Source organism: Alternaria incomplexa (genome assembly GCF_024043165.1).
Source record: "Alternaria incomplexa strain BMP 0042 chromosome Unknown scaffold_6, whole genome shotgun sequence".
NCBI lineage: Eukaryota > Fungi > Ascomycota > Dothideomycetes > Pleosporales > Pleosporaceae > Alternaria > Alternaria incomplexa.
In genome coordinates this window covers 767,880-791,121 of record NW_026249855.1, presented here as the reverse complement: position 1 = coordinate 791,121, position 23,242 = coordinate 767,880, and the positions used below count along the sequence as shown (strand labels likewise).

Here is a 23,242-nt window from a genome sequence, read left to right as displayed (position 1 = left end):
ATATTGTTACATTACAACTACCAAGATGCTAAAATCATACTAAGGAGTGACTATGCGACGAGCTAATGCTCAATGTAAAGCCAAAGAGTTATTTACAGAAACGAAGGAGAGTATTAGTCATGATATCCACCGTCAACCATCACCATCTCGAATTTTGGTGCGCCCATGCGATGCAGACATAAGTCGTTGTTGTTGTCGGAAGAGCAGCGAGCGTTTACTCGTCGCGCTTGTTCTTGAAGTAAGACCAGCCACCCCAGTTGAAGCTGGCGTTGACATCGACGTCCCAGGTGAAGGACTTCTGGCAGCCCCACTTGGAGGTACCACCGACGCTGATGTCGAGGTTGGCCTGGGTGGCAAGGAACTTCTTGGTGAAGAGACGGCAGTGGGTACCGAAACCCTTGCCGTCCTTCTCGAGGTAAGCAGCCTGGAACTGGACGCAGCCACCCTTGTTCATGCCGAACATGGAGAGCCATGCGCCAATGATGCCGTGCTTGCGGTTGACCTCGTTCTGCTTCTGGGCGTAGGCAGCGCAGAGAGAAGGATCGAAAGGACCGGGGAAAGTAGTCTGACCCATGCAGTAGGGCTGCTGGTTGTGGAGCTTGTGGCCGCAAGATTGGGGCTTGCTGCAAGAAGGAGGAGTGGGAGGGTTGTAGGTACCCTTGTTGTAACCATTGGAACCGACGATGACGACCTGTTAGAGATAAAGTCAGTATATGTCTCACATGCACTTCGTACAGTCAGAACTTACCTCGAATCCATCCTGGCCCTGGCCGACGTTGGTAGCAGACTCCTTCTTGACATCCTGTCCCCAAAGAGTGCACTTGAAGCGTGTAACAGAGTCGGGCTTGTCGCAAGAGCACTGGCGCGGGTTCCACTTGGGGTCACGCTCGATGTACAGGTTGAAACCAGTGCAGGTGGAGGTAGAGTCGCACTTGGCGGCGCAAGCAGCAGTGTCGTAGCTGGTAAGCTCGTAGTATCCGAGGTAACCGCTGCCCTCAACGGAAGCGCTGAGGTCAACGAAAGAAGAGGTGTAGCCAGATGGCGACTTAGCACTAGTAGCCATCTTGTGGTAGACCTCGTTGTTCTTGAAAGCATCGGCAGTGTCGGGGGTGGTAGGTGGGCCGTAGGCGTTGGGCTGAGCAGCACATGGGTCATCGGGGTTGATGAATCCACAGTAGGTGCCGACCTCGATCTGAGTAGCACAAGCGGGATCGGCAGTGAACGCGAAGGTGTTGGTCCAGCTAACCGGGGTGCACGAAGATGGTGCAAGGTTGGTAGAGGACGGGTTGCCCTCAGGTGCGGCAGTGGGGGCAGGAGCAGGAGCCTTGGTAGGAGCGGGAGCAGGAGGGTTGTTCTGCTGGTTCCAGTTCCACCAGAAAGTAGGGTCGCGTGCCTCAAGCTGGGCACCAACGGTCCTCTTTGCCTGCTGAGCAGTGGCAGCGCCGGTAGCAGCAGCGGCGGCAACGTCCTGAGCCTTGGCCTGGTTGTAGGCCTGCTCACTGACGATGCCTGCCTTGGGGCCCTGAGCGAGGTTGTTGGTCATGGAATCGAATTGGTTGACATCGAATGCCTGAGGAGCAGGAGAAGCGGCCACGAGGGCAGCAGCCCCGAGGAAGAGAGAGTAACGCATATCGAAAGATCGAATAGAAGAGTAGCGAAAGTAGTGTAGGAGATTGTAGTAGTGAAGGACCGATGCTGATGAGCTGATGATGAGTTACTGCCCAGTGTGCCAGAGGGTCTTATATACATAAGATGCACATAGTCATGCCCTGTCGACCTCGGTGGTTGACTACTGATTTGAGATCGATGTCATGGGTGGAGACGAAAACATGGCCGGTAAGTTCGACCTGTCTTCCTGAAAGAGTTGGCGGCAGTGCCTGGAAACAATAGTCCACCAAACTTTAGCCTAGCTCCGGGTGAACTGTCGTGGTCGCCAACGCCAGGAACGTGCAGCACGCATGCAGGTACCGAGGCCGCCACCAATGAGAGCCCAATGGCAGGCTGAGTCTGGACCTGATAGGTGCAAGTCTTATCAGCTCAGCTCGTCGCGAAATGACGAGGTCAAAGGCTTTGCTGTATCTCCCAAGGCCATGGTGTTGCGATGCGATGCTATACAAATCTTTAGGACAGTACTACAGCAAAGATCGACACACCAGAAATGATGCCGCTGCAGGTATCGACGACCCGAGGCTTTGCATCACGGTCAAAGCGAATCGCTAAGCGAAAGCTTAGTTTATTTTTGATCCCGACGTCGTCCCGAAGGGTTCTAAAGGCCCACCTATTCGGTTAGCTTAGAGACTACTGTTGGACATACCAATAGTCCGCCTCCAGGGAAGCAGACTTGCGCGCGCAGAAGTCCCGATCAGCTCATCAGGGGTAGACTGTATGCGTGAACGTTTCAGCGGTGTTGATCTTTTCAGCCTTGCCTAAAGCGACTTCTTTGTTCGTACCGTCGTTTACTCCCGTTGGGTGATCCTCCGCGATGGATTTCCTCAGATCTTGTGCTAAGCATTGGTACTTGCATCGATTTGCACATGGATGGCACATTGCGAGTAAAGACGCGATCGCTCCGTAATTGCTGAGATGCCACCATTACTATGCTTCTCTGCCCCCGCGGCGATGCGAGGCACGTGAGCGCAGTCGGAATCTGAGTTTCTTCGGCCAGGAGCTAGATGGCTGAGCTAGCCATCTTCATTCTCTGGAGATGTGACGATGTGGATGCTCGCGTAAAGATGCTGTCGATGGACGTCGCAGAGGTCATGCAGGGAGTCGCTGCGTACCATGGGACTCTCAGGGGCCCGAATCCCCTACCCTCTCTTGGCTGGTGCCCGGCAGATCTCGCGTACCCGCTCGTACACCGGTGTATACGCTGCTCGGCCATCCTTCTGAGCCGGGGACCGAATATGACGGTATACGGCGAGTATCCTCATACTGGATCCCTTGTCGTCTTCGCAGTCTGATGTTGCGGCCTTGCTGTTCATCTGCCTGATCAACACTGGGGATGGCGTTCGTGCGTCTCTACACTATCGATAGTTGCTAGACGGGAGTTGTTCCCAGGGTCACCCCACGATGCACTGCTGTGCGCTGGCGGGATAATCGACGATCTAGCACAACTGTTGCTAATCCTGTGGTGATAGATTCCAGGAGACAATGAAAATCCGGTGTGGATCGCTCCGGAACACACGGAGTGGAGACTGCCTAAACGGCTCGGTCGATCTCGCTAGCGCCCTAAGGTTTGGCTAGGCCCTGGCATTGCTCAGCCTCACCACGCTTCTACTCCTACCGCGACTGAGCGTCAACGGCTGCCCTGCCACCATCTCTCAACTAAGTCCGTCTACTTTTCTCAGCTGTCTTGCCAATGCTCTGGCCCCTCAGTGTCGTCTGTGGCTGGACGTCAGGCATGTCCCGCCATCTTGGCTTGCGCCTCCGCCACGACTTTGTCATCGAATACGTCGGATTAATCGCGGGGTACCAAACACATGCTCACAAATAACTCAGCGACTCATGCTGTAGGCCTGCTCGTTTGTTCAGCTGGATCTAGGTTTCTGCAGAGTCTGAATCAAAAACGCCACCGCAAATAGACCAACTCACTCTCGGTATCGCGAATGCGAAACGTAAACAAGCCGAGCGCATGAGCCACTTAGGCCTCCTGAGCCACACCTCGGCCGGAGGCATCTCTATACGGTGTCGCTGCCGAGATCCGCCTAGCCCACTGATGACGGCGAAGGGGTTTTCTTCGGAGTTAACCAACCGTAGCGGCCATTGCTCAGCGCAATAGCGAAGATGTACCCTCTCTTCCATGCGTGATGATCGACGCCCCGGAGCGCATTGTCGTCATCGTTTTGGTAGATGAGATCGCAGGATCTGGGTATTGGGTACTAGCGAAAGACATAAGCTCTCACACATTGGGGCCTTTTCTCGGGTTCCAGAGTTGGGTTGCAAACGGTTGCCTCGTCGTCTCGTTCATCTCATCTCAGTAGGTGTACATGCGCAAGGGCTTGTTGCAATTTCCGACTTCGACCGAGTATAGCAAAGACAAAGCTTACCAAGGAGGTAGTGTGGACTACACTACAACGATCCTCTCAGCTTGCGCCTTTCGTGTTCCATGGAGACAACTTACTTGTTCTCCGACCTTGAAAAGCTGGCACGTGGATGTACGACAGTGTCTGCATACAGGGCCGATCATTCTCTTGGTCACTCCGGCACTTTTGTATCTCCGGCACTTCTGTATCTCCGGCACTTTTGTATCTCCTGGTGTGGCAAGCCGGCTATGATCTATGAAGAGCGTACTACAATCGACTACAAAGCTTCGTGGACGATCTAGACCTCCAACATGTCGTTTTGTTCTGTGAGGATGAGCCAATTGATCATCACGGCGTGGGGTTGTCTTCGCGAGACTCTACCAAACACATGAGCTGAACGGGACGGCAGCATCGACAAGTCTTGTGATTCCGTATATCGAATTATCCAGAGGCGAGAACGTTGCCCGAACCGAGACTTGAGGCGAACGGAACCCCCCGACGGATCGATTAATGTACATTCATATGCGAGGAAATTGAGAGAAGTCAAAACGAGTGGAGAAGATTTTACTCTACTTGTCTATACATTTCTTCTTGAAGCCTCAAGCTTAGATCACCGTATGGCTGATGATCCCGGGTAAACCCTGCATATTGATCGGAAGAGACGAGCGAGGATTTACCAGATCGCATATTACCCAATTAAGCGACCCGTTTACCGAGCAAACATATTGCGCGTTAAATTACGGAGTACCAGTCGAGACCAAGCTCTGTAAGCACGATACCCCAGGAATTCGGGACCTGGATATGGCTATACTATCCGAGCTTGTCGGTTTGGCTGCCGGTCACGCATCACCTGATCTTCAACTCCACCCCAGGTACGGCGATATTGCCTCACCGATGCTGGAGACTATTTTAAGCGCGTCAATCCGCGGCAGAGTACTATCATGCAAGTCCAGAGCCTCGCTGCACGCAACATGGTAATTAAGGATTCACGCAAGCCTTTCGTATTCTCACTATAATGCTTTTTTGTCCTCTTGGATCATGGTGCCACGCCACCACTGAAAGGCCGCCGAGTGCAACAGACCTCTGACTGCAACGCAGATCACTGCCTTTGTAACTTGCTAGCCTCTATTTATCTTCAGTTGCTCTTGGTCATAGGCTCGTATTTCTCATATCGTCAAGGTCCCGATTTCGGCGGTACCAGATCACTCAATCTAAGGAGCATCTCAACTACCCTGGCTCAGTGGTTAGATACCGTTGTCTTAATACCGAATTACTTCTCCCGAAGCTAAATTTGGGAGCTGGACTAGCTGTTTCCAGGCCACATTGTCTCCAGACTACGGCAACAACCATGTCGGAACATATTCGAGGCCGCATAGCGAGGCACTGCACGGCGTAATGGTCTAAAGCCGCGAAAAGTTGTAGTGTATAAAGCAAGTCTTCGTGCCTGGTTGTTGAAACCCATCGCAGATCCACAGCCTTCACTACCAACACTCACTTCAACGCCCACCGCCACCAACGGTCTTTGTCTCCGCACAAGCAAACATGCACGCCAAAATCGCTGCTCTCCTCCTCCCGGTCCTCGCCGCGGCCAACCCTCTGCCCCAGACTACTTCCGAGGATGCTCCTCCCGCAGAGCAGATTACTATCGTTGACACGTCGTACTCTGGTAATGGATGTCCTCAAGGCTCCGTATCTACCAGTACCTCGACCGACAAGACCGTAAGAATAATCCCAACACTTCCCATCTGGGCTTAGTGGACGGATGTAGTCTTACTTCCGCGATCCTTATCACTACATACCTCCAAATGGCTGGAGAGTCGGCATGGTAAGAAATCCAGCTTACAATACAACCAGGTCATCACTTATGGATTCGATCAATTCCAGACCTACATCGGTCCCGGCACGGTACCAGCAGGTAGGATTGAACCTACATCCCTCAAGGGAAACAAAATACTAACAATCCTCCTCCAGACCGCAGCAAGAACTGCCAGCTCCACCTGAACTTGAAGTACCCCGGCGGCTTCCAGTACGCCGTCGTAGACGCCACCTACCACGGCTGGGCGCGCCTCGACGAAGGCGTAACCGGATCCTTCATCACGACCTACTACTTCTCGCAAGACGCCGGCAAGACGCAAACCACGCGCATGTCCGCCGTCGGCGGCGGCGCTCTCCTGACCGGCCAAGTCTACACCAAGCAAGACAGCGTTGAGACCACCGCCACCATCTGGTCGCCGTGTGGCCAAAACGGCATCCTCAACATCAACAACAGAATCTCACTTACGAACAAGAAGTCCGATCAGGCGGGTGAGATGAGCAATGATGATGCTACTGTTGCTTTTACCCAGCAGCTTCATGTTGCGTGGAGGAAGTGCACGCCGACTGGATCGGGTGGCGGAAGTGGTAGTGTTATTGGCATTGGAAACCCCAGCGCGGATATCGACTTTGAGTAGAGATTATTGGAGTGAGAGACAAGGTAGTGGGTAGTGGAGTAAATGTGGTCAAGGAAGGACCATGATGGGTTTGGACTTGTAAATAGTCGGTTGCGGTGTTTCTGTTTAGTCACGAATGTCAAAGTTGCTGCTCTCTAAATAGGCCACCCGGTGACGTGATTGAGAGGACTTATGTCTGCCCCTTCATATTGTAGTGGTCGCAGAAGTATGAGAGCGCTCGTGCTGCAGATACTTCTTTCTTCGAGAGGACCTGATTGGATGGGCGCACATGGATTTTGGAAATTTGGAAGTATGAGAGATTGATTATGGTGCCTCCTTTACCTCCAATTGAGGCATGCATACACAGCTAATGATATCATGCATCTAAAACGAAGAAAGATAGCAACGTTTCCCTCATCGAGCCTGCGAAACTCTGCAGCCCAATTGACACTAAGCTCAGACCTCAGTCACACCAACCTCGTAGTCTCACGATATGGCCGTTCCATATGCAACCAAAACACTTGCTTCCCCATAAATCATCACGATCCCCAGAAGAACCCCACTAGTCGTACAAGATGCCACCCAACATAAGACCGAAACGTAGCACTACCGCGAGATGCGCCGATCCTGGATGGAACGCAGAACCTCGAGCCAACCACCATCGTCAACATCGCCGTCCCCTATGTATGCGACAAGAAAACATCAGGAAACTGAAGAAAATCAATAGGTTGCCACTAGGTACTTACCATTGTATGCAGCCATGTTTGACGAGGATCCACCCCCATTAACCACGATTGGGTTGCTATCGACAACATGCACTGCCAAGCCGTTGCCTGCAGACGTGACTGGTGGGTCGGTAGCAGAGCTACGAATTCGGATGAGCGTGATCCGTATCCGATAGGTACCAGCCTGGCGAATGACGAGCTCGGGAAAGCGCATGTAGCCTACGCCATGGGGGTCGGCCATATCCATAGAGGCAATCGATCCGTCTGCTTCATCGTCGTTGAACGGATGAATAGAATCGAAGACACGCCCCGTGAGCAGCGTATTGAGAGCATTTGTGTCCACAGATGCTGGGGTGTTTGGACCAGGTACCAGGGCGGCGACAGCAACCAGATTAGTCGAGTCCGCAACGGCTTCATCTGTGTCCGCGTTGGTGGTTCGTAATCGCACGACGATGGATCCAGGCAAAGTCTGACCAACCCGAGCAGTTCGTGGTGGCTGCACCACGATGTCCATGGCGTACCGGATCTCTTCCGGAGACAAGGAATGCTGGTCTGACCTTGATCTTCCTGAAGTGCGGGCGTTTCCGGAGTGATGTCTTGAACGAACGGACCTGCTTCCTAGCGCCCTTGGTCTTGCGACGTCAGCCATCGAGGATGTGGCGTTGGCTAGCTGATGATCAGTCTCGCCGTTGAGTAATCCTGCGATACGAGCGGAGCGTCTTAGTGACGCGTGGCTGCGGCTGTTTCCGACGGTAGTGTGTCGCGAAGTAGTTCTGGAATTGGATGCTGATGGAGGGTTTGACGTATCTCGCCGAGAAGATGCGCCGCGGGTGGGATGTTGGTTTCTACCTCGTCCACGTCGTGGGCCCCTTCGCATCTGAAGAAGGCTGAACCTGTTTCTCTTAGTAAAGTTTCATTAAAGACTGTGAGTCAGACAGATGATAGCTCTGCTGCTATGTTGTGGAGTGCTGTCTTTTGTTGTTGAGGCGGCCGGGAAATGATGTGGGAAAAGCAAGGAAAGTAACAAATTGTTGGTGTCCAAGTTGACTGAAAAGACTGTGAAGAGACTCCAACATATGACGAGGCCTTATATCAACGATAGGCGGTGTTGGATAGTAAAGATATAGGAAATGAAGTCAAGCCACGAGTCAGACCTCTCATCTAAACTCGCTTGGTGAACATGGGGCCGCCCCTCCATTAGGATGACGATGGATCGTTCGGTGCAGTTGAACCCAATACTAGGGCCCTTTAATCTCATAGCCGCCTAGCAGAGAGCAAAAGTGCAGCAGCAAGCGATATTTCGACGGATATAGGCAGAGGTTGAGGTTTGGAAGTCGCTCGCCAGCCCGCTTAGGCCCCCGGTACTGCCCCACATCCCGGCGGCCCTCCAGTGGAGAGACTGCCCTTTGCGCCTGCCTCTGCGCTGTTAATGCAGCGATGCGGCTAAAAGGCGGGCAGCTATCCATGCGCGGAGGTCGGAGAGACGCGTACAACAGCGGACAACGGACGACTAGAGAAGGAAAAGGCAGCGCGGAGTGTGTGGTAGAGATGCAGCAGATGGTGTTGCAGGGAAATTGACGAATGTGATGCGTCACAGGAACCCGGCCGGCCATGTGGCAACAGGGATGTAGGATAAGGACAGGATGAACGAGCAACCAAGCGAAATGAACTGCTCACCTTTTGGCCTGTCACTCCCGCCCGCCTGTTCCTGAGCGTGTGCGGGATATTATTACGCCGTTTGCTGGTGGCGTGGTACGATGACGCTGCACTTCTTGCTGTGCGAGTCGTGCCTGGCGTGACTTGACAAGGTGATGCCAACAGCGGCTGTGCCTCTATCTCACCGTTGCAGCGTCGATATCGGCTGGGCAGGGGCTTCTTTGGGGCCTCTAGAAGGCGCCGGCTTTGTCAGAGTCCTGGGACGTTCTACGCTGCTGTTGTATATTAGCCATGCTTTGCCCACACAGCCAGACATGTCTTCTCTCATCCAACACCATTGCTGCTTTGCATTGACGACAGAACCGCCAATGGGGCGCCATTTTTCCAGGACCACACCCTCTGCAATCAATGGAGCACTTCCGACGTACCTCTCCTTGGCTGCCGTGTTCGACGTCAAGCACTATTCTATGCACACGGCTGGAGACTGGAGACAAGCCTGAAAGCGGCTTCGGGACGTCGTGGACCGTCGTCGATGGCGGAGGAGATGAAGATTGTCTCACTTGATGAAGGAGTCTGGAGCCAATGCCTTGGACTTCTGGGCGGCAGTCTGCTTCCTGTAGTCAACCGACCAGCTCAGAGACGGTGAGTACGCCGTCTTATACAGACTCCTCGGACTTCCAGCATTTAGAAGACTTTTACCTGTTGCAGTGGGCTGCAGGTCTCTCGTGGCTTGCCGCCCTGCGCTATTGGTCTGAGCTGAGTGTCGCCCAGTTCCAAAACGCGTCCGCCTGCTTCCATCTTTTCTAGCATGGTGATTGACGCCGCCCCTGTGCGTGTTGCGCATCGGCTTAGCGTTGCCGCCAGCATCATGTCGCCCATGGAGCTCTGGAGTATGGCGTTCTTGATGTGCATCTCACAGCCAGTAGCGCCGGTCCGCCCTACGGCTAGCATCGCACGATTGCCGATCCGAGGCACGACCACGGACCAACGTCATGGTATAGCTGCGTGGCCTCTGCCAGACCACCAATTACCGGCCCATCGCCCTGGCATAAGCCTGCGTGACACGCGCCGCTGTACTTTGCGGCATCGCCATCAGCTTGGCGAAAAAAGACAAGTTCTTACCTCAAGCCTCAGCAAGGATATTGTCCGTGCGCGCCTGCCCTTTTGGCAGCCACCTCCAGTATCAGGAACATCACTTCCGCAAACCTCTTCCGAAGAACTCGATGCAACTCTCGGTGCCATCACCAATGTGCTCCGAAGTTCTCCGCGAGTCAATGCGTGCCAGGATAGCAATACTCGGAAGCTGATCCTCGTATCACGAACGGCTACGTGCAGCTCTCACATGGCATCTTAGACATCTGTCAGCTTCATGGAGAGCTGTTTACCCAGCTTTACCGGATCGTGTAACACGCCCTACCTCGATTTTGCCGTCCTCCCGGTCTGTCTTCCGAACGTTGTTACGCAAACCGGTTCTGCAGGGTTCCAAAAGGAATTTGCCGCACCCCCATCATGTGTGGCCTTGTGTACAAGATCTGCTCACACGAGATTTTCATCATAGCCGATATTTGGCTTCGAGTTAACACTATGTTTGTCACTCGTATATTCTTGAGCTCTGGATCATCGATAACTTCGAGACATCTTACTTCTTAAGACCCTGGTCTGTGGTCTAGCATTCCCTCCAGGCTTTGAGGTTTTCCAGCACGACCGGTCGTTTGACAGGGCGCCCCTGTCCCCTATCTCGTCCCGCCTCCTAGTGGCCGCATCCGATTTGCGCAACATACGTGAGAGCTTAGGAAGGAAGGACGGTAAGGACTGCTCACTTTAGCGCCGTATGCGGTCTACTAAAGACTTGATTTGTCGGACCTTGGAGGCTGAAAATGATGTGGTGCTTTCGCGGAAGCGGATTACAGCAACCGGAGCCAGATGACTGGACAGGCTCTTTCCTATCACGAGATCCGACAATCTGGGACCTACTCGTCAACTTGACCGCTAGATGCAAAACCTCGCCGAAGTTTTGTCCAGGTCCCACTCCATCAATCCTCTTTCAGACGCTTGCGCTTCCCTTACTCCATTTCGCTATTACAAAGCTACACGTTCATAACAGCCACTTATCGATTACCTTGTTGACCACTCGATCGCTGCGTCCGCGTCATGCGTAAAGTTCAATGCATGGTCATTCTCTCACGACTGAAGTTCATAGCTATCGAGTGGCTCATCAGCAATTTGTTCTCGAATCTACCTCATCAGAAGCGATACTCGGGATGTACTGCTCATATCTGTTATCGACTCCGTCGACCCCAACGCATGCGTGATCAAACCATAGCCATGTGAGTTGATCGCATGGCGTGCCGCTCCCTTCCCGAGGAGAAGCAAACATGGAACTTCCACATCGGGATGTTCGTCTCAGATGACTTCCAGATTACACGATTCCATCTGCATCAGATCTGTCTGCAAACCCAGGCATTCCGTTGACCATACTGTTGGGAGCGCCCCGAAGCCACTTCAGAGTCGCCTGGATCCCCATGCGAGTCCGTCTCAAAACATCCAGAGGTGCGGAGATTAAAATCCTGTACGACGTTGCGCACATCGCCGCTCTTCCAGGTACACTGCGACCCTGCGCATGCAAGAATAGTACCAGGGTTCGAGATCGTACAGGCTCATGGAATTCCTAGCGCCTTCAGAATCTGCCACCGGCTTTTTACATAGGCAATGAGCAGAGATTGCGAGCCACGCCCACACAGCAGCCAGTTCCACTGTCCGCGGACGCAACCCTAGTAGCCAGACCCTTTGGATCTACCCAAACACCTACACGAGTTCAGCCGCTAGCATGAGCGACGTCAGACTGTGAGAAGACCGCACCCATATCTTCACGCTGGTGTGTTCATACAATCAAAACACATCGCCTCATTCAGTCAAGGTCAAGGCGGGCTCTAGAGAACTCGAATTAAAGGCATTTGAGCCCCGGCCTCATCACTCCATCCGGAATACTACCTACGAGCCCCTGACGGCGCATCATGCGCGCCTGTGGAGGGAATTTCGCATCACCCGAGTGCTCCTGTACCCTGCCGGGGTTGACGTCTGCAGGAAGTTTTGACATCAAGTGGTCAGTACGTCCGCAATCTCAGTCGCTTCAGATTGCGCGTCAACCAGTCTTGGAGAGAAGCTTTATCATGTCGCTAATTAGGCAGAGTCTATCTATCAACTCTACTGCAAACAGCTATACGGTCACGCTGGCAAGCACCAAGGCCGTTGATGTTGCGGGCATCGAACAAGGCAACATCTTTGGAATCGCGACTCATGAGAACGCCTCAGTCGGATACCGCACCCACGACCCCATGCGACTACCCGAACTTCTTCTTTGCATCAAAACGTGTAGGAACATTTATTGAGAGGCGTTTGACGGCTCATGGGTACCACGTAAGACGTGAGATCGCGGTACGCGACACAGAACTCCGACTCTACGGGTCCATCGTGCCTACGTCAGTGAAAGCGCCAGTCATAGCTTGGTAAGACCAAGGGCGCGCGTGCTAGGTACTACAGTACAAGACGGGACTTCTCGTTGATATTCGTCTCTACAGCTACTGCCACAGTATTCATCGTCCTCTTCTTAGTGCGCATTCAGCGGTCGGAGTCAGCATCGACGCGTGCGTCCACGGGAGCGAGTTTTACAGTCTGTGGTGTTTGAAAATACGCCAAGGAGTAGGAGTCGCAATGACTTGCTGTTGGAGTCTGGGATCGGAAGCGAAGAACTGGTCCGTCCCAATCAACGTGTCCGTTCAACGTTTAATGCGCTCTTCACGGTACTTACAGCTATGTCGTGAGTCGATTATATCCATGTGTAGAACAGTTAATACAATAGTACGACAAGTATACGGCTGTATAAACATTGCGACGCGCACGCAATTCTCACGACACTGCAACAAATTTGAGGCGTAAATGGATTTTACAGAGCAGAAAACGGCTCCTTCTCGGGGCTGCTGGCTGCTTGCGTCATGCGGCAGTCGCGTCGTTTGGTTGGGACGGACCTGCCTTTACCCAGCAGAACGCAAGGGCCGCCCCTTCACCTCGCCTTTCACGTAACTTCCAAAACATGAGGTGAAAGCTCTCGTTGTAAGTGGCGTAGCCTATCGCAAACTTTTCTTTTGTTTGTTGTTTTGGCACTTACCTACGTCACTGCTACAACCTGCCACTCGATAGACCTACGTCAACATGTTCCAGCGATGCGCGCGATTCATCGGCTTTCGCAATGCCATCGCCCTTACGGCTGGCTTGGGTGTCCTGCTTCTTTGTAATAGCGTCTTGTTGCTGTGGCAATTCCGCTCGCCTTCACAACCCGCACATCGCGACAAGCTGATCCATCATGGTCCAAGCACGCAGCAAATGCACCCCATCGATGAGCTCATGGTAGACGCGCAACGCAAATTTGGAGAGCTCATCTCAGAACGAACATACGACCTAAATTCGGCAGCTGAAGCATACCGACAAAGGCGCGGTCGTAATCCACCACCTTACTTTGACGCCTGGTTTGAGTATGCGCAAAAACACGATGCGGTCATTGTCGAAGGACTGTTCGATCAGATCTACCGTGATCTAAGACCTTTTTGGGGTGTGTCTGCAAAGAGTATGCGTGGCTTTGCACAACACTATGAACATCGCATCTCAGTAAGAAACGGAACCGCCACCAGGACGGAAAACCAGGGTCCAGGCACGCCGACGGACCGTATGTTCGCGTGGTGGGACATGGTCAGGCGCATGGAAGGCTTGCTACCTGATCTCGATATCGCCGTCAACTTGATGGATGAGAGTCGAGTCATCGTACCGTGGGAGGAGATGAGCAATTACACCGAGATTGAGACCCTGACGAGGAAAATACTGCCCGGTGACGAGACCATCTCTGAGTACGGCAGCTTCCAAGCCTTGGATGAGACGTCCGGAGAGCCGCCTCAAGTGAACTGGATCGGACCGGGCGAGCCATATTGGGAGTTGGCGCGGAAAGCATGTCCACCCGATTCACCTGGCCGGAACCAAGTCGCCGCCACGAACCTTGCTGGACCTCCTCCTTTTCCTCGGGGCTATCCAGAGCGCTCGTATAAAGGCTACGTGCAGAACTGGGACTTGGTGAGAGATGCTTGCCAACAAAAGCATCTACAAGAGTCCCATGGAACATTCATCGAACCGGTTTCGATATCAACGACTCACGCTCTAGTGCCCATCTTCGGTGAAACGAAGTTGCAGCAAAATTCGGATATCCTCATTCCTCCCGCTGCCTATCTCTCTGAGGCGTTTGCAGGCGGTGACTACTCAGGCACAAATCGCCATGGCAAGAATTGGTCGGAGAAAACAGCAGGCGCTGTATGGCGGGGTGTCGCCAGTGGAGGTCGTAACAAGGCAGAAAACTGGACGCGCTTCCATCGGCACCGCTTCGTTTCCATGTTAAATGGGACATATGTGCACAACCTTGAGATGGACTCAAAGGCAGCGGAAGGAGGCCAAACATACAGCCCGCAGTCATACACGACGTATCATCTAGAAGCGACGAGACACATGAACATGGGTACTTGGCTCGACCGGATTGCGAATGTCGGCTTCACGGACCTTTTGTGCTTCCCACAGTCTGGCAAGCGGACTTGCGACTACAACGAGCAGTGGTTCGGCACTGTAGAGAAGGTTTCCTAGGCACTGGAGACGATGATTACTTAGTGGGAATGTAGGCTCCGTGGTATTCAGATTTTTCCTTAGTGAGGGTGCTCTATTGTTGTAGAGAAAGTCGAAATTAACATTTCACTCGATGGTTGAGAATGAAAATCATTTTTTCTCCAATCCAGCGAGCAATTATCCTTCTGTCGAACATACAATCATGTGTCTACCCATACCGAAGTACCTCCTGACCATTTTGCCACCCTCATAGGATCGCAGACACAAGTGACTTGCACTGCAATCACTCCATATCATCCGAATCAATGGATTTTAGCTCATCCATACCCTCATCCATACCCTCGTCGTCGCTCTCGTCGTCGCTCTCGTCGTCGCTATCGTCGTCTACAGTACCTGCAGCATCTTGCATCGACACCAGATGCTGCTCGAGAGTCATTCCTGTGGTGTCTGCTATGGGTGAAGCCCAGAGAGCGGCCTCAACCCTCCTATAGATTGCCGCATCGTCCGCGGTAGCGACAGAGATAGGGTTATAAGCGTTCATCGCACTAAAGGGTCGGAGGTATGACGACCATGAGCAAAAGGGTAGGCCCCATTCGCGGCACAGGGTACAGATTCTCTCGTCTTTTCCTTCCTTCGTGCAGCTTGCGGACCCGAAGAAGTTGCAGAGGTCGCAGTTGTTGCGCTTTATAGTTACTCCAAGCTTGCAGTCTTCTCGTCGTTGCGTGACGTTGAACTGTTCCATCTGGAGAGCGATGCTTTGACCGGACTTCCTAGCAAACGATAAGGCGTTGTATGGCTTAGTCGGCTTAACAAACCGAACGGATTGTGTCATGAAGTTGTACTCTGCCTGCAGAACTCGCATACTTGCCGCTGGTTTTTGGATCCAACTCTCGTCCCAGTCCGGTGACACACCGAACAGCCAATGTATGATGGCGATACCCTTGGCGTACCGTGACAATGAACCGGGTACATCTTCATCTGTCCTCAAGTGCAGGCGCACGGTAGTTTGCAAGTACTTGTATCTCCATAAACCTGAACCTTCTTTTGTCTCCCACTCAATCCGCAAAGCAAAAGAGTTGGCCTGATCCCAATTCTTGAATATGCCAACTGAAGGGAGTCGTGCCCATGAGTTCTTATGAGCCTTGCCGTCTAGTCGAGCTTCGAAAACAACTTGTACGTTGGCACCAGGTGCGGGGTTTTTAATTCCGTCAATATCGTCCGTCTGACCGCCGAAAGAAAACAGATGAATGTGTGATTTTTTGCCATCGGTGGAGGAGCCATAAACTTCGACCACGTGGGCTTGGCCTCTGGTTTGGTCACTTTTCCAGTTGTAGGTGATTGTTTTAGTTGCGTGGCGGCGAAATTCAGCCATCTCAACCGACTTTCCACTGTCATGGTCTCGCACCACATAATCTGTACGGATGAAGAGCGCTTTCTCCACTGAAGACTCCATTTCTGCAAGAGGGGTACTCGCATTCGCTCCCTCGCTGATCCCGAAGGTTGGACGGATAAGAGCTGGTACGTAGCCAGTTTGCTGAAAGACAGCAAAGGAGATCTTCTGGCAGTACGCGGCAGCTGCTACGTTGTCTAGAAAACGAGGACCTATTGCAATTAAGGGTCAGCGTACAATTCCAACAATGTTCGCGCAATTTTTGGCTTACCCTTGTGTTCAAACTGTGTCGGATTGGTCGAAGAAGCAGCGTTCATGATCTCTGACCGATAGGTTCCCAGCAAACATAGAAGAACCTGCTCTGCGAGATGATAGAGCTTGTTCGGGTGCTTATCGTTCAAGATGCATAGAGCAAACGATTTCAGGTTCTCTGAGTTCTGATTCAGAGTTGCATACTTATGCCTTCCGTAAAAGTGACCTTTAAACCTTATATTGAAAGCGTTCTCTGTTTTGCCCACGTAGGCATACCTGTCTTGAATGAGCGATTGTATAGAACAGAGTCTGATGCATAGCTTACCAAGTGTTTGGCTTCCAGTACTCTACGCTAGCAGTCGATTTCTGGATCCGCATGTATACGCCTTGCTTATTGGAACCATCGGAGCCGCTGATAGGATAGCGAGCACATCCGAGAAGCTCATCTTGAGTGTAGTCTGCTTTTCCCAATATTTCATACACTCCTGCTTTCTTCATGCCATCCAGAATGATCTGAGAAACACCGGCCACGGTATAATCAGCGATCAAACTCTTGAAGTTACCAAACATGAAGTCCGCTGGTGTGTCGACGAAGGCTTGGATCAGCCCAGTAACGCTAAGAGCAACTATGTCGGACCCCACTGAAGGAGGTGTCTTCCATCGAACAACGCCTGGCAAGGGGTCGACAGCGATATTCCAGTCCTTGAGGTTGGCGTTCCATGGCGGACCGATCATGATCTTGTCGTACGGCACCCATGCCTTCTTCTCGCCAGGCCCAGGTCCCCATTCAGTCACCCCGAGGATGAAGATCTGTGCGACTCGTGTACCGTCCGTCATGGTGTGTTCGGCTAGATAACAACCTTGCATGCCTTTCTTGTAGTGGATTTTGTGGCCGTCGCGGGATTTGAAGTTCTCGATGATTTCGCATGCGTGAGGAGTCGGATCGAGCGTGTGAGGCGCAACTCCAACTGGGGCGCCGTCTCGCCAGTTATCCCATCCATTGCTGAAGGCGGCTCGGAGGGGGTCGTGGAGACCGTCTGGTATGAAGACCATGCTTTGTGTGTGAACCGAGAGATGAGGAAATGTAGCAGAATGTAGGAGAGGTAATGAGGTAAGTGTAGCGAAATGAGACAGAAGTGAGCTTTGCATATTTGCTACTCACTTAGTTTGTGGGCGGTCAATGCGCGGAAAGATTGCCTATTGTGCGACTGCGCAGGCCCACGGGTGCCTTCTGTTTGCCTTAGGGGTCCAGTCTCGCAGCAAACAGCAGGATTAGGGCGCCGGATCGCGCTAAAAGCCTTTCTAGGACTCTGTGTTGACTTCCACACTACTAGATAGGATATCAAGATCGAGTAGACTCTCGCTCTACTTCTACATCCCCTCCTCTGGAGAGCCTAACGATCTATTTGCCATACACAACGCTTGCAAGGTTGGCAATCGGAACCATGTCGACCGCAGTACCCCGAAACTACATTCCCGCTGACGAGCCACTCGTTAATGCGAGGAAAGCCCTCGTCCATAGCAATAGTACGGGAATGCAGCAGTATTCTCAGCACATCAAGGACCACGGACCTCTCCCGCCGAACTATACCATTATAATCGGGCGACAGAATAATAGGGCCGGACCAGATAAAGGGCGTGAACTCTCGTACTTTCATGAGGAATCGGTGAAGGCCGGTCGACACGTCGGATCTTGGAACCACCCTTGCTCGCCAGCTGAGTCCAGCCTGCTGCCTACCTTCCGACCCGAACCCATCGACGACCGAGAGGACATTACTGGAGTCTTCCATCCACCGCTACCTGCATACAAGGCGGGAAGGTTCGTCTGGAAGCACCATGATAGCTGGGAATCTGCCATTGCCGCTAGTTTGCACACATCGGGCGTGAGGATAGCTAAGGGTAACGCAATCACGAAGGAGAAGGTCGTACAGATGGATAAGTCGCTGGAAAAGAAGGCAGTCAACGACACTCAACTCCGCCTGGGAGACACCTTATACCATCCATCGGACCGCGGCACAGCAATCTTCCAGAGCGAACCTAACGCTGCACGCGCTGCCAAGTATCAAGGTCGGAGCCTCGTAGTCCTCTGCCCCCTCACGCCTGCAAGTGGGGTCGGATGGAACCGCTTTTGGCATCGTTCCAACCGCCCACCTATTCGTTGGCGCTGGAGTGTTGGAGAGCAGGCCTGCAACAAGTTCATGGTAGTCGGTTGCATTCCGAAGTACGTCGACAACGGCGTGTCCAAGGAAGCCCATTGGTTTACCTTGGAGCCCACTACCGCCATAAAGGGAACCTGGGACGCCTACATGAAGCCGTGAGTGAGCCCAAATGACTGAAGAACATCAGAATACTGACCGGAAACAATAGGCGCGACTTCAGTAAGTTGAAGCAGGCTGTCCAATTCCGCTCGAGCCTGTCCGACGAAAAGTTCATTTGGACCCTTGTCGCTGCCCACAGAACGTGGACCAATAACAGGCTCCATCGAGACATCAAGCTCGGAGACTGGATTCATCAATACGGAGAATACATCTACCAGTATACGAAGGGGGATGTCACAGAGAGGACTGGTTTCAAGGCGGACAAGAAGTCGAAGTACAATGGTCGGAAGATTGGCTCCACAGAACTCGGGGCGTGGATACTCAATAGCAGGGAGTCGTTGAAGTACGTTGAGTTGTGGGAGAAGGCCAACGAAGCGCATGTGTCATACTGGAGCAAGAAGTCAAACGAGGCATGGGAGACTTTCCGTGAACGTCAACATGCTGCCAGCAAGCTTCCCGAGTAAGCGATACACCGGCGTGGTAGTGGGTATCTCTGGGTATATTGGCGTTAAGACAGATCATAAAGGCAGAGATGTCGGGAGACGATTGGAGCTCTCTCGACCTCGGGAGACGCCTAGATCACGGGTCTTCAGCGCTTTCGACCATAGAGTGGCCGTATGGGCTTTCCTTTTTGCGCTCTTTATTGAGATCGAGCGGCCTAAATACATCAGATGCCATGGGATGTGTAGCCATCCCGCAACGGTACGTATGATTCAAAGTCACACTCTCATCCTTGCCACAGTCACAAGTGCCGTCATTGCGACTGACCCGAGGCTGTTAGAGCGCCTGGACTGGATAGCTTCAAAGGATAGGCATAGATGAGAGCCCAGAAGTCTGCGAAGACATCACCCAGTACATGCGAAGTTTGTGTTCCTGTTGTTCTGTCCGTCGTGCCATCCTCCCATCGTGCCTTCCCCTTCATCTCACCTCCCCACCCCACCTTCCCACCCATCGTGCCTTCCCACCCATCTCACCTTCTGTGGGACGTGCTCACAGTGAGGTTTAGCTAGACCGAGGACTCACCTCATGTCTTCAGCAATTCAGCAGTCGACATGAGGTAAGTCTGGTCAGTGACGATGTCTTCTCGGGCCTAATGTATCAGCAGCACATATATATCGACAGTAGTAATGGCAAAGCCTGGCGGCACAAACCTGTTTGCCGTGCCTGCCCGAACGGGCCATACCCCGCCGCCCCCCGATTCCTGGTGCATGTCGGAAGACGAAGAAGAACAAGAACAAGAAGAAGTAGAGGAGAAGGAGGAGGAGGAGGAGGAAGAGATTGAGGCGGCGGCGGCGGTTGGCAGTATTGTGCCAGTGAAGCGAACGAACGACGAGGACAAAGAGAACCAGCCGCCGCCGCCAAAAAAAAACAAGCCGTCCATGATCGTCGTCTTGAAGATGACGCCAAAGAAGTCAGCACAAACCAATCCCACACCTCCCCTGCGGAGAAGCACACGACGACCTCTGCAGCCGCGCTCACACTAGTTTACACTCTGCGGTTATTGCTCGAATACGCCAGGCTTTGCGACGATAACAGAGAGCAGCTGGGCTTCGTCAGGCACCCAGTCAAAGGCGGCTCAGGAGACGGAGCATGAGAGCGCAACAAGAGACGCGACCCTGTCGTTGCGTGGAAGTACAGATGACATATGAGCCCGACTCGTCTTTCTGCATCGACGGGACTGCATCTGACTCGACCTGTATACGAGCATGCATGGCGCATGTTGTACCTGGCTGGCCGCGGCGACGCGCAGGAACATCAGCAGGCATGTGTGCCGCCCTGTAGGTTATGCGCATGTCAGAATCTGGAGGCACAAGATCCAAATCGTGTGAGGCGTGCGTATACGAGCCTCATGTTGACGCCGTGGCACCTTTGGTGGGCGAAATCGGCCATGGGACAGAAAGGTGGTGTTCTGGACTTTTGAGATAGATATGTTCTGTAATCAGAGCTTTTTCTTGGATGAGCTGACTCGAGGTGATGCCATGTGATGGTGAGTGATGAGTAGGGTGGCTGCGACGATGGCAGGCTGGGGGCTCAGGCCATGTTCAGCCTCATGTCGGTGCCCCTCCTAAATTTTATACTAGCGCGATTGCTCGCATCTCTCGCGAACCATTGACGCATCGCAGCTACCCCACATCTGGCATGCAGCAAAGCCTGGCAAATATTTGTCGCGCCAGACTTTTCCCCTCTAGCAACGCTTGTCTGACGAGGCCGCTGGCGACTCTCTCCTTTCCTTTGACTCAGAGACGCAGCCGTAATCCAGTCATACTGACACAGCCTGCCCTTAAGCCCACCACCCCGCGCGCGTCCACCCTCCACACACTCTCCTCCCCGCTGCGACCGCACACACGTCCACGATATTGTATACACAACCAGCCCATATCACACGGGCACAACAGTCTCAGAGTCGCACCTGCCTCAACACTACTGCGAGACTACTTCCAGTTCGACGCTACTTCCCTCAATCCCCTCCGAAACCTCGACGCGTTGGCGCGCCCACCAGTCAGCATGGAGGACCTCACCAACACACTCGCCACGCTCGGCCTCGACAAGGTCCCGCAACAGCCCAACACATACCCCGCCCTCAACCCCTTCGACATCTACCGGAGCCACATCACCGAGCTGCTCTCGTCCGTCTCAGGCGTCGACAAGCAAATAATATACCCCACACTAGCATGGACGGCCAAGCCAGAGCATGGAGACTTGCAATTGGCCGTGCCCGCGCTCCGCCAGAAGAAGAAGGACATGAAGGCCTTCGCACAGGAGCTGGCAGACGCCTTCCCCGAGTCGCCGCTGGTTAAGAAGCCAATTGTCACAAACACATCCATTGGTTTCTTCTTCAAGCCAGAGACGCTCACTTCGCTCGTCCTGCCCATGGTCCTCAAGTCCAAGGAGGCATATGGTTTCAACAAGAATCTCGGTCTCAAGAACCCGCTCGACCCTTCCTCCGGCGCGAAGAAGATGATTGTAGAGTTCAGTTCGCCCAACATCGCAAAGCCCTTCCACGCCGGTCATTTGCGAAGCACAATCATTGGTGGTTTCCTGGCGAACCTATACGAGGGCGCCGGCTGGGACGTCGTTCGCATGAACTACCTCGGAGACTGGGGAAAGCAATACGGTGTATTGGCTATTGGTTTCGATCTCTACGGAAACGAGGAGGAACTCGTCAAGAACCCCATTGGACACTTGTATGACATCTACGTCAGGGTCAGCAACGTACAACACGAAGAGGCGGAGAAGATGAAGGCTCTCAAGGCCGAGGCTGCGAAGCTTAAGGAAGAGGGCAAGGATGCGTCGGCGCAGGAGGCTGAGGTCAAGAAGATTGAAGCCGAGGGTATCGACGAGCAGGCTAGGAAATATTTCAAGGGCATGGTGGACGGCGAGCCTAAGGCGCTCGGCATCTGGAAGCGCTTCAGGGTGAGTGGACTGATCACAAGGAAAGTGTACCAAATACTGACCTGCGCAGGACCTGTCTATCGAGAAGTACAAGCAAACGTATGCCCGACTGAACATTCACTATGACGACTACAGCGGAGAGTCCCAAGTCAAGGACGAGAGCATGGACCTTGCTGCGAAGATCATGTGGGAGAAGAAGGTCTGCGAGGACTCAGAAGGCGCTGTCATCGTCGACCTCACAAAGCACTCCAAGAAGCTGGGCAAGGCCGTCGTGAAGAAGAAGGACGGTACATCGTTGTACCTGACCCGAGACATTGGCGCTGCGATTGAGCGTGTCGAGAAGTACCACTTTGAGTATGCCAGCCCGTTCCTACAATTTCCTACCCCTTGCTAACTGCGTCACAGCCGTATGATCTACGTCGTCGCATCACAACAAGACCTGCACTTGGCCCAACTCTTCAAGATCGAAGAGCTCATGGGCAGGAAAGACATCTCAGACAAGTGCCAACACATCAACTTCGGCATGGTCCTTGGTAAGACCTCCTTCCCATCTCTTACACTCTATCAGGTCACTAACAACGACAGGTATGTCGACCCGAAAAGGCACAGCCAAGTTCCTCGACGACATCCTCCGCGACGTCGGCGACAAGATGCACGAAGTAATGAAGACAAACGAAACAAAATACGCCCAAGTCAAAGACCCGGAGCAAACCGCCGACACACTGGGTATCTCTGCCGTCATGGTCCAAGACATGAAGGGCAAGCGCATCAACAACTACACCTTCGACATGGACCGCATGTGCTCCTTCGAAGGCGACACAGGCCCATACCTACAATACGCACACGCCCGTCTCTGCTCCATATACCGCAAAGCCTGCGACGCGGACCCCAGCCTCGCTGACCTCGACCTCACATCCGCTGATCTGAGTTTGCTGAAGGAAGACAAGGCTGTTGAGCTGGTCCGCCAATTGGCGTCGTGGCCGGACACTTTCCTCAACACGCTCAAGACGCAGGAGCCCACTACGGTGCTCACTTACTTGTTTAAGATGGCACATGCGCTCAGCAGTAGTTACGATCACTTGCAGGTTGTGGGCTCAGAGAAGAACGTTATGATTGCTAGGTTGGCGTTGTATGTTGCTGCTAGGCAGGTCTTGTACAATGGTATGAGGGTGCTTGGACTCAGCCCTGTCGAGAGGATGTAGAACTTTGTATAGCAAGAAGCTGCATTTATAGCATGGATATGAGACATGAGGAATGAAAGTTTGTTTAAATCACGATGCGGGGCAAAATAGCATCGCGAAGCATAGTGATGTAGCGCAGTTCAAAGAGCATAGCGGGATCGGATGGAAGTTTGATCGATTGCTTGTTGCTACTTACAATGAACTCTCTAGCTAGTAACTAC

At 53.0% G+C, this 23,242-nt stretch overlaps 7 protein-coding genes across 7 annotated transcripts; 4 read left to right on the top strand and 3 right to left on the bottom strand.

The window, feature by feature from the left end:
• Positions 1-214: 214 nt before the first annotated feature.
• Positions 215-1,630, bottom strand: J4E90_004812 (uncharacterized protein; the record flags this gene model as incomplete). Its single annotated transcript, XM_051434374.1, has 2 exons — positions 215-691; positions 749-1,630. 2 exons carry the CDS (start codon positions 1,628-1,630, stop codon positions 215-217), a joined length of 1,359 nt encoding a protein of 452 aa, XP_051291630.1.
• A 3,934-nt stretch (positions 1,631-5,564) lies between these two features.
• Positions 5,565-6,472, top strand: J4E90_004811 (uncharacterized protein; the record flags this gene model as incomplete). Its single annotated transcript, XM_051434373.1, has 3 exons — positions 5,565-5,741; positions 5,877-5,937; positions 5,994-6,472. The coding sequence occupies 3 exons, from the start codon at positions 5,565-5,567 to the stop codon at positions 6,470-6,472; spliced, it is 717 nt and encodes a 238-aa protein (XP_051291629.1).
• A 585-nt stretch (positions 6,473-7,057) lies between these two features.
• On the bottom strand, positions 7,058-7,690 carry J4E90_004810 (uncharacterized protein; the record flags this gene model as incomplete). The annotated part of the gene is made up of 2 exons (XM_051434372.1): positions 7,058-7,131; positions 7,198-7,690. The coding sequence occupies 2 exons, from the start codon at positions 7,688-7,690 to the stop codon at positions 7,058-7,060; spliced, it is 567 nt and encodes a 188-aa protein (XP_051291628.1).
• A 5,351-nt stretch (positions 7,691-13,041) lies between these two features.
• On the top strand, positions 13,042-14,508 carry J4E90_004809 (uncharacterized protein; the record flags this gene model as incomplete). The annotated part of the gene is made up of 1 exon (XM_051434371.1): positions 13,042-14,508. One exon carries the CDS (start codon positions 13,042-13,044, stop codon positions 14,506-14,508), a length of 1,467 nt encoding a protein of 488 aa, XP_051291627.1.
• A 262-nt stretch (positions 14,509-14,770) lies between these two features.
• J4E90_004808 (uncharacterized protein) lies at positions 14,771-17,182 on the bottom strand (the record flags this gene model as incomplete). Its single annotated transcript, XM_051434370.1, has 3 exons — positions 14,771-16,074; positions 16,149-16,405; positions 16,455-17,182. The coding sequence occupies 3 exons, from the start codon at positions 17,180-17,182 to the stop codon at positions 14,771-14,773; spliced, it is 2,289 nt and encodes a 762-aa protein (XP_051291626.1).
• Positions 17,183-17,574: 392 nt separating this feature from the next.
• Positions 17,575-18,911, top strand: J4E90_004807 (uncharacterized protein; the record flags this gene model as incomplete). The annotated part of the gene is made up of 2 exons (XM_051434369.1): positions 17,575-18,443; positions 18,497-18,911. The coding sequence occupies 2 exons, from the start codon at positions 17,575-17,577 to the stop codon at positions 18,909-18,911; spliced, it is 1,284 nt and encodes a 427-aa protein (XP_051291625.1).
• Positions 18,912-19,655: 744 nt separating this feature from the next.
• Positions 19,656-23,042, top strand: J4E90_004806 (uncharacterized protein; the record flags this gene model as incomplete). The annotated part of the gene is made up of 5 exons (XM_051434368.1): positions 19,656-19,858; positions 20,850-21,861; positions 21,911-22,194; positions 22,246-22,373; positions 22,426-23,042. The coding sequence occupies 5 exons, from the start codon at positions 19,656-19,658 to the stop codon at positions 23,040-23,042; spliced, it is 2,244 nt and encodes a 747-aa protein (XP_051291624.1).
• Positions 23,043-23,242: the final 200 nt, after the last annotated feature.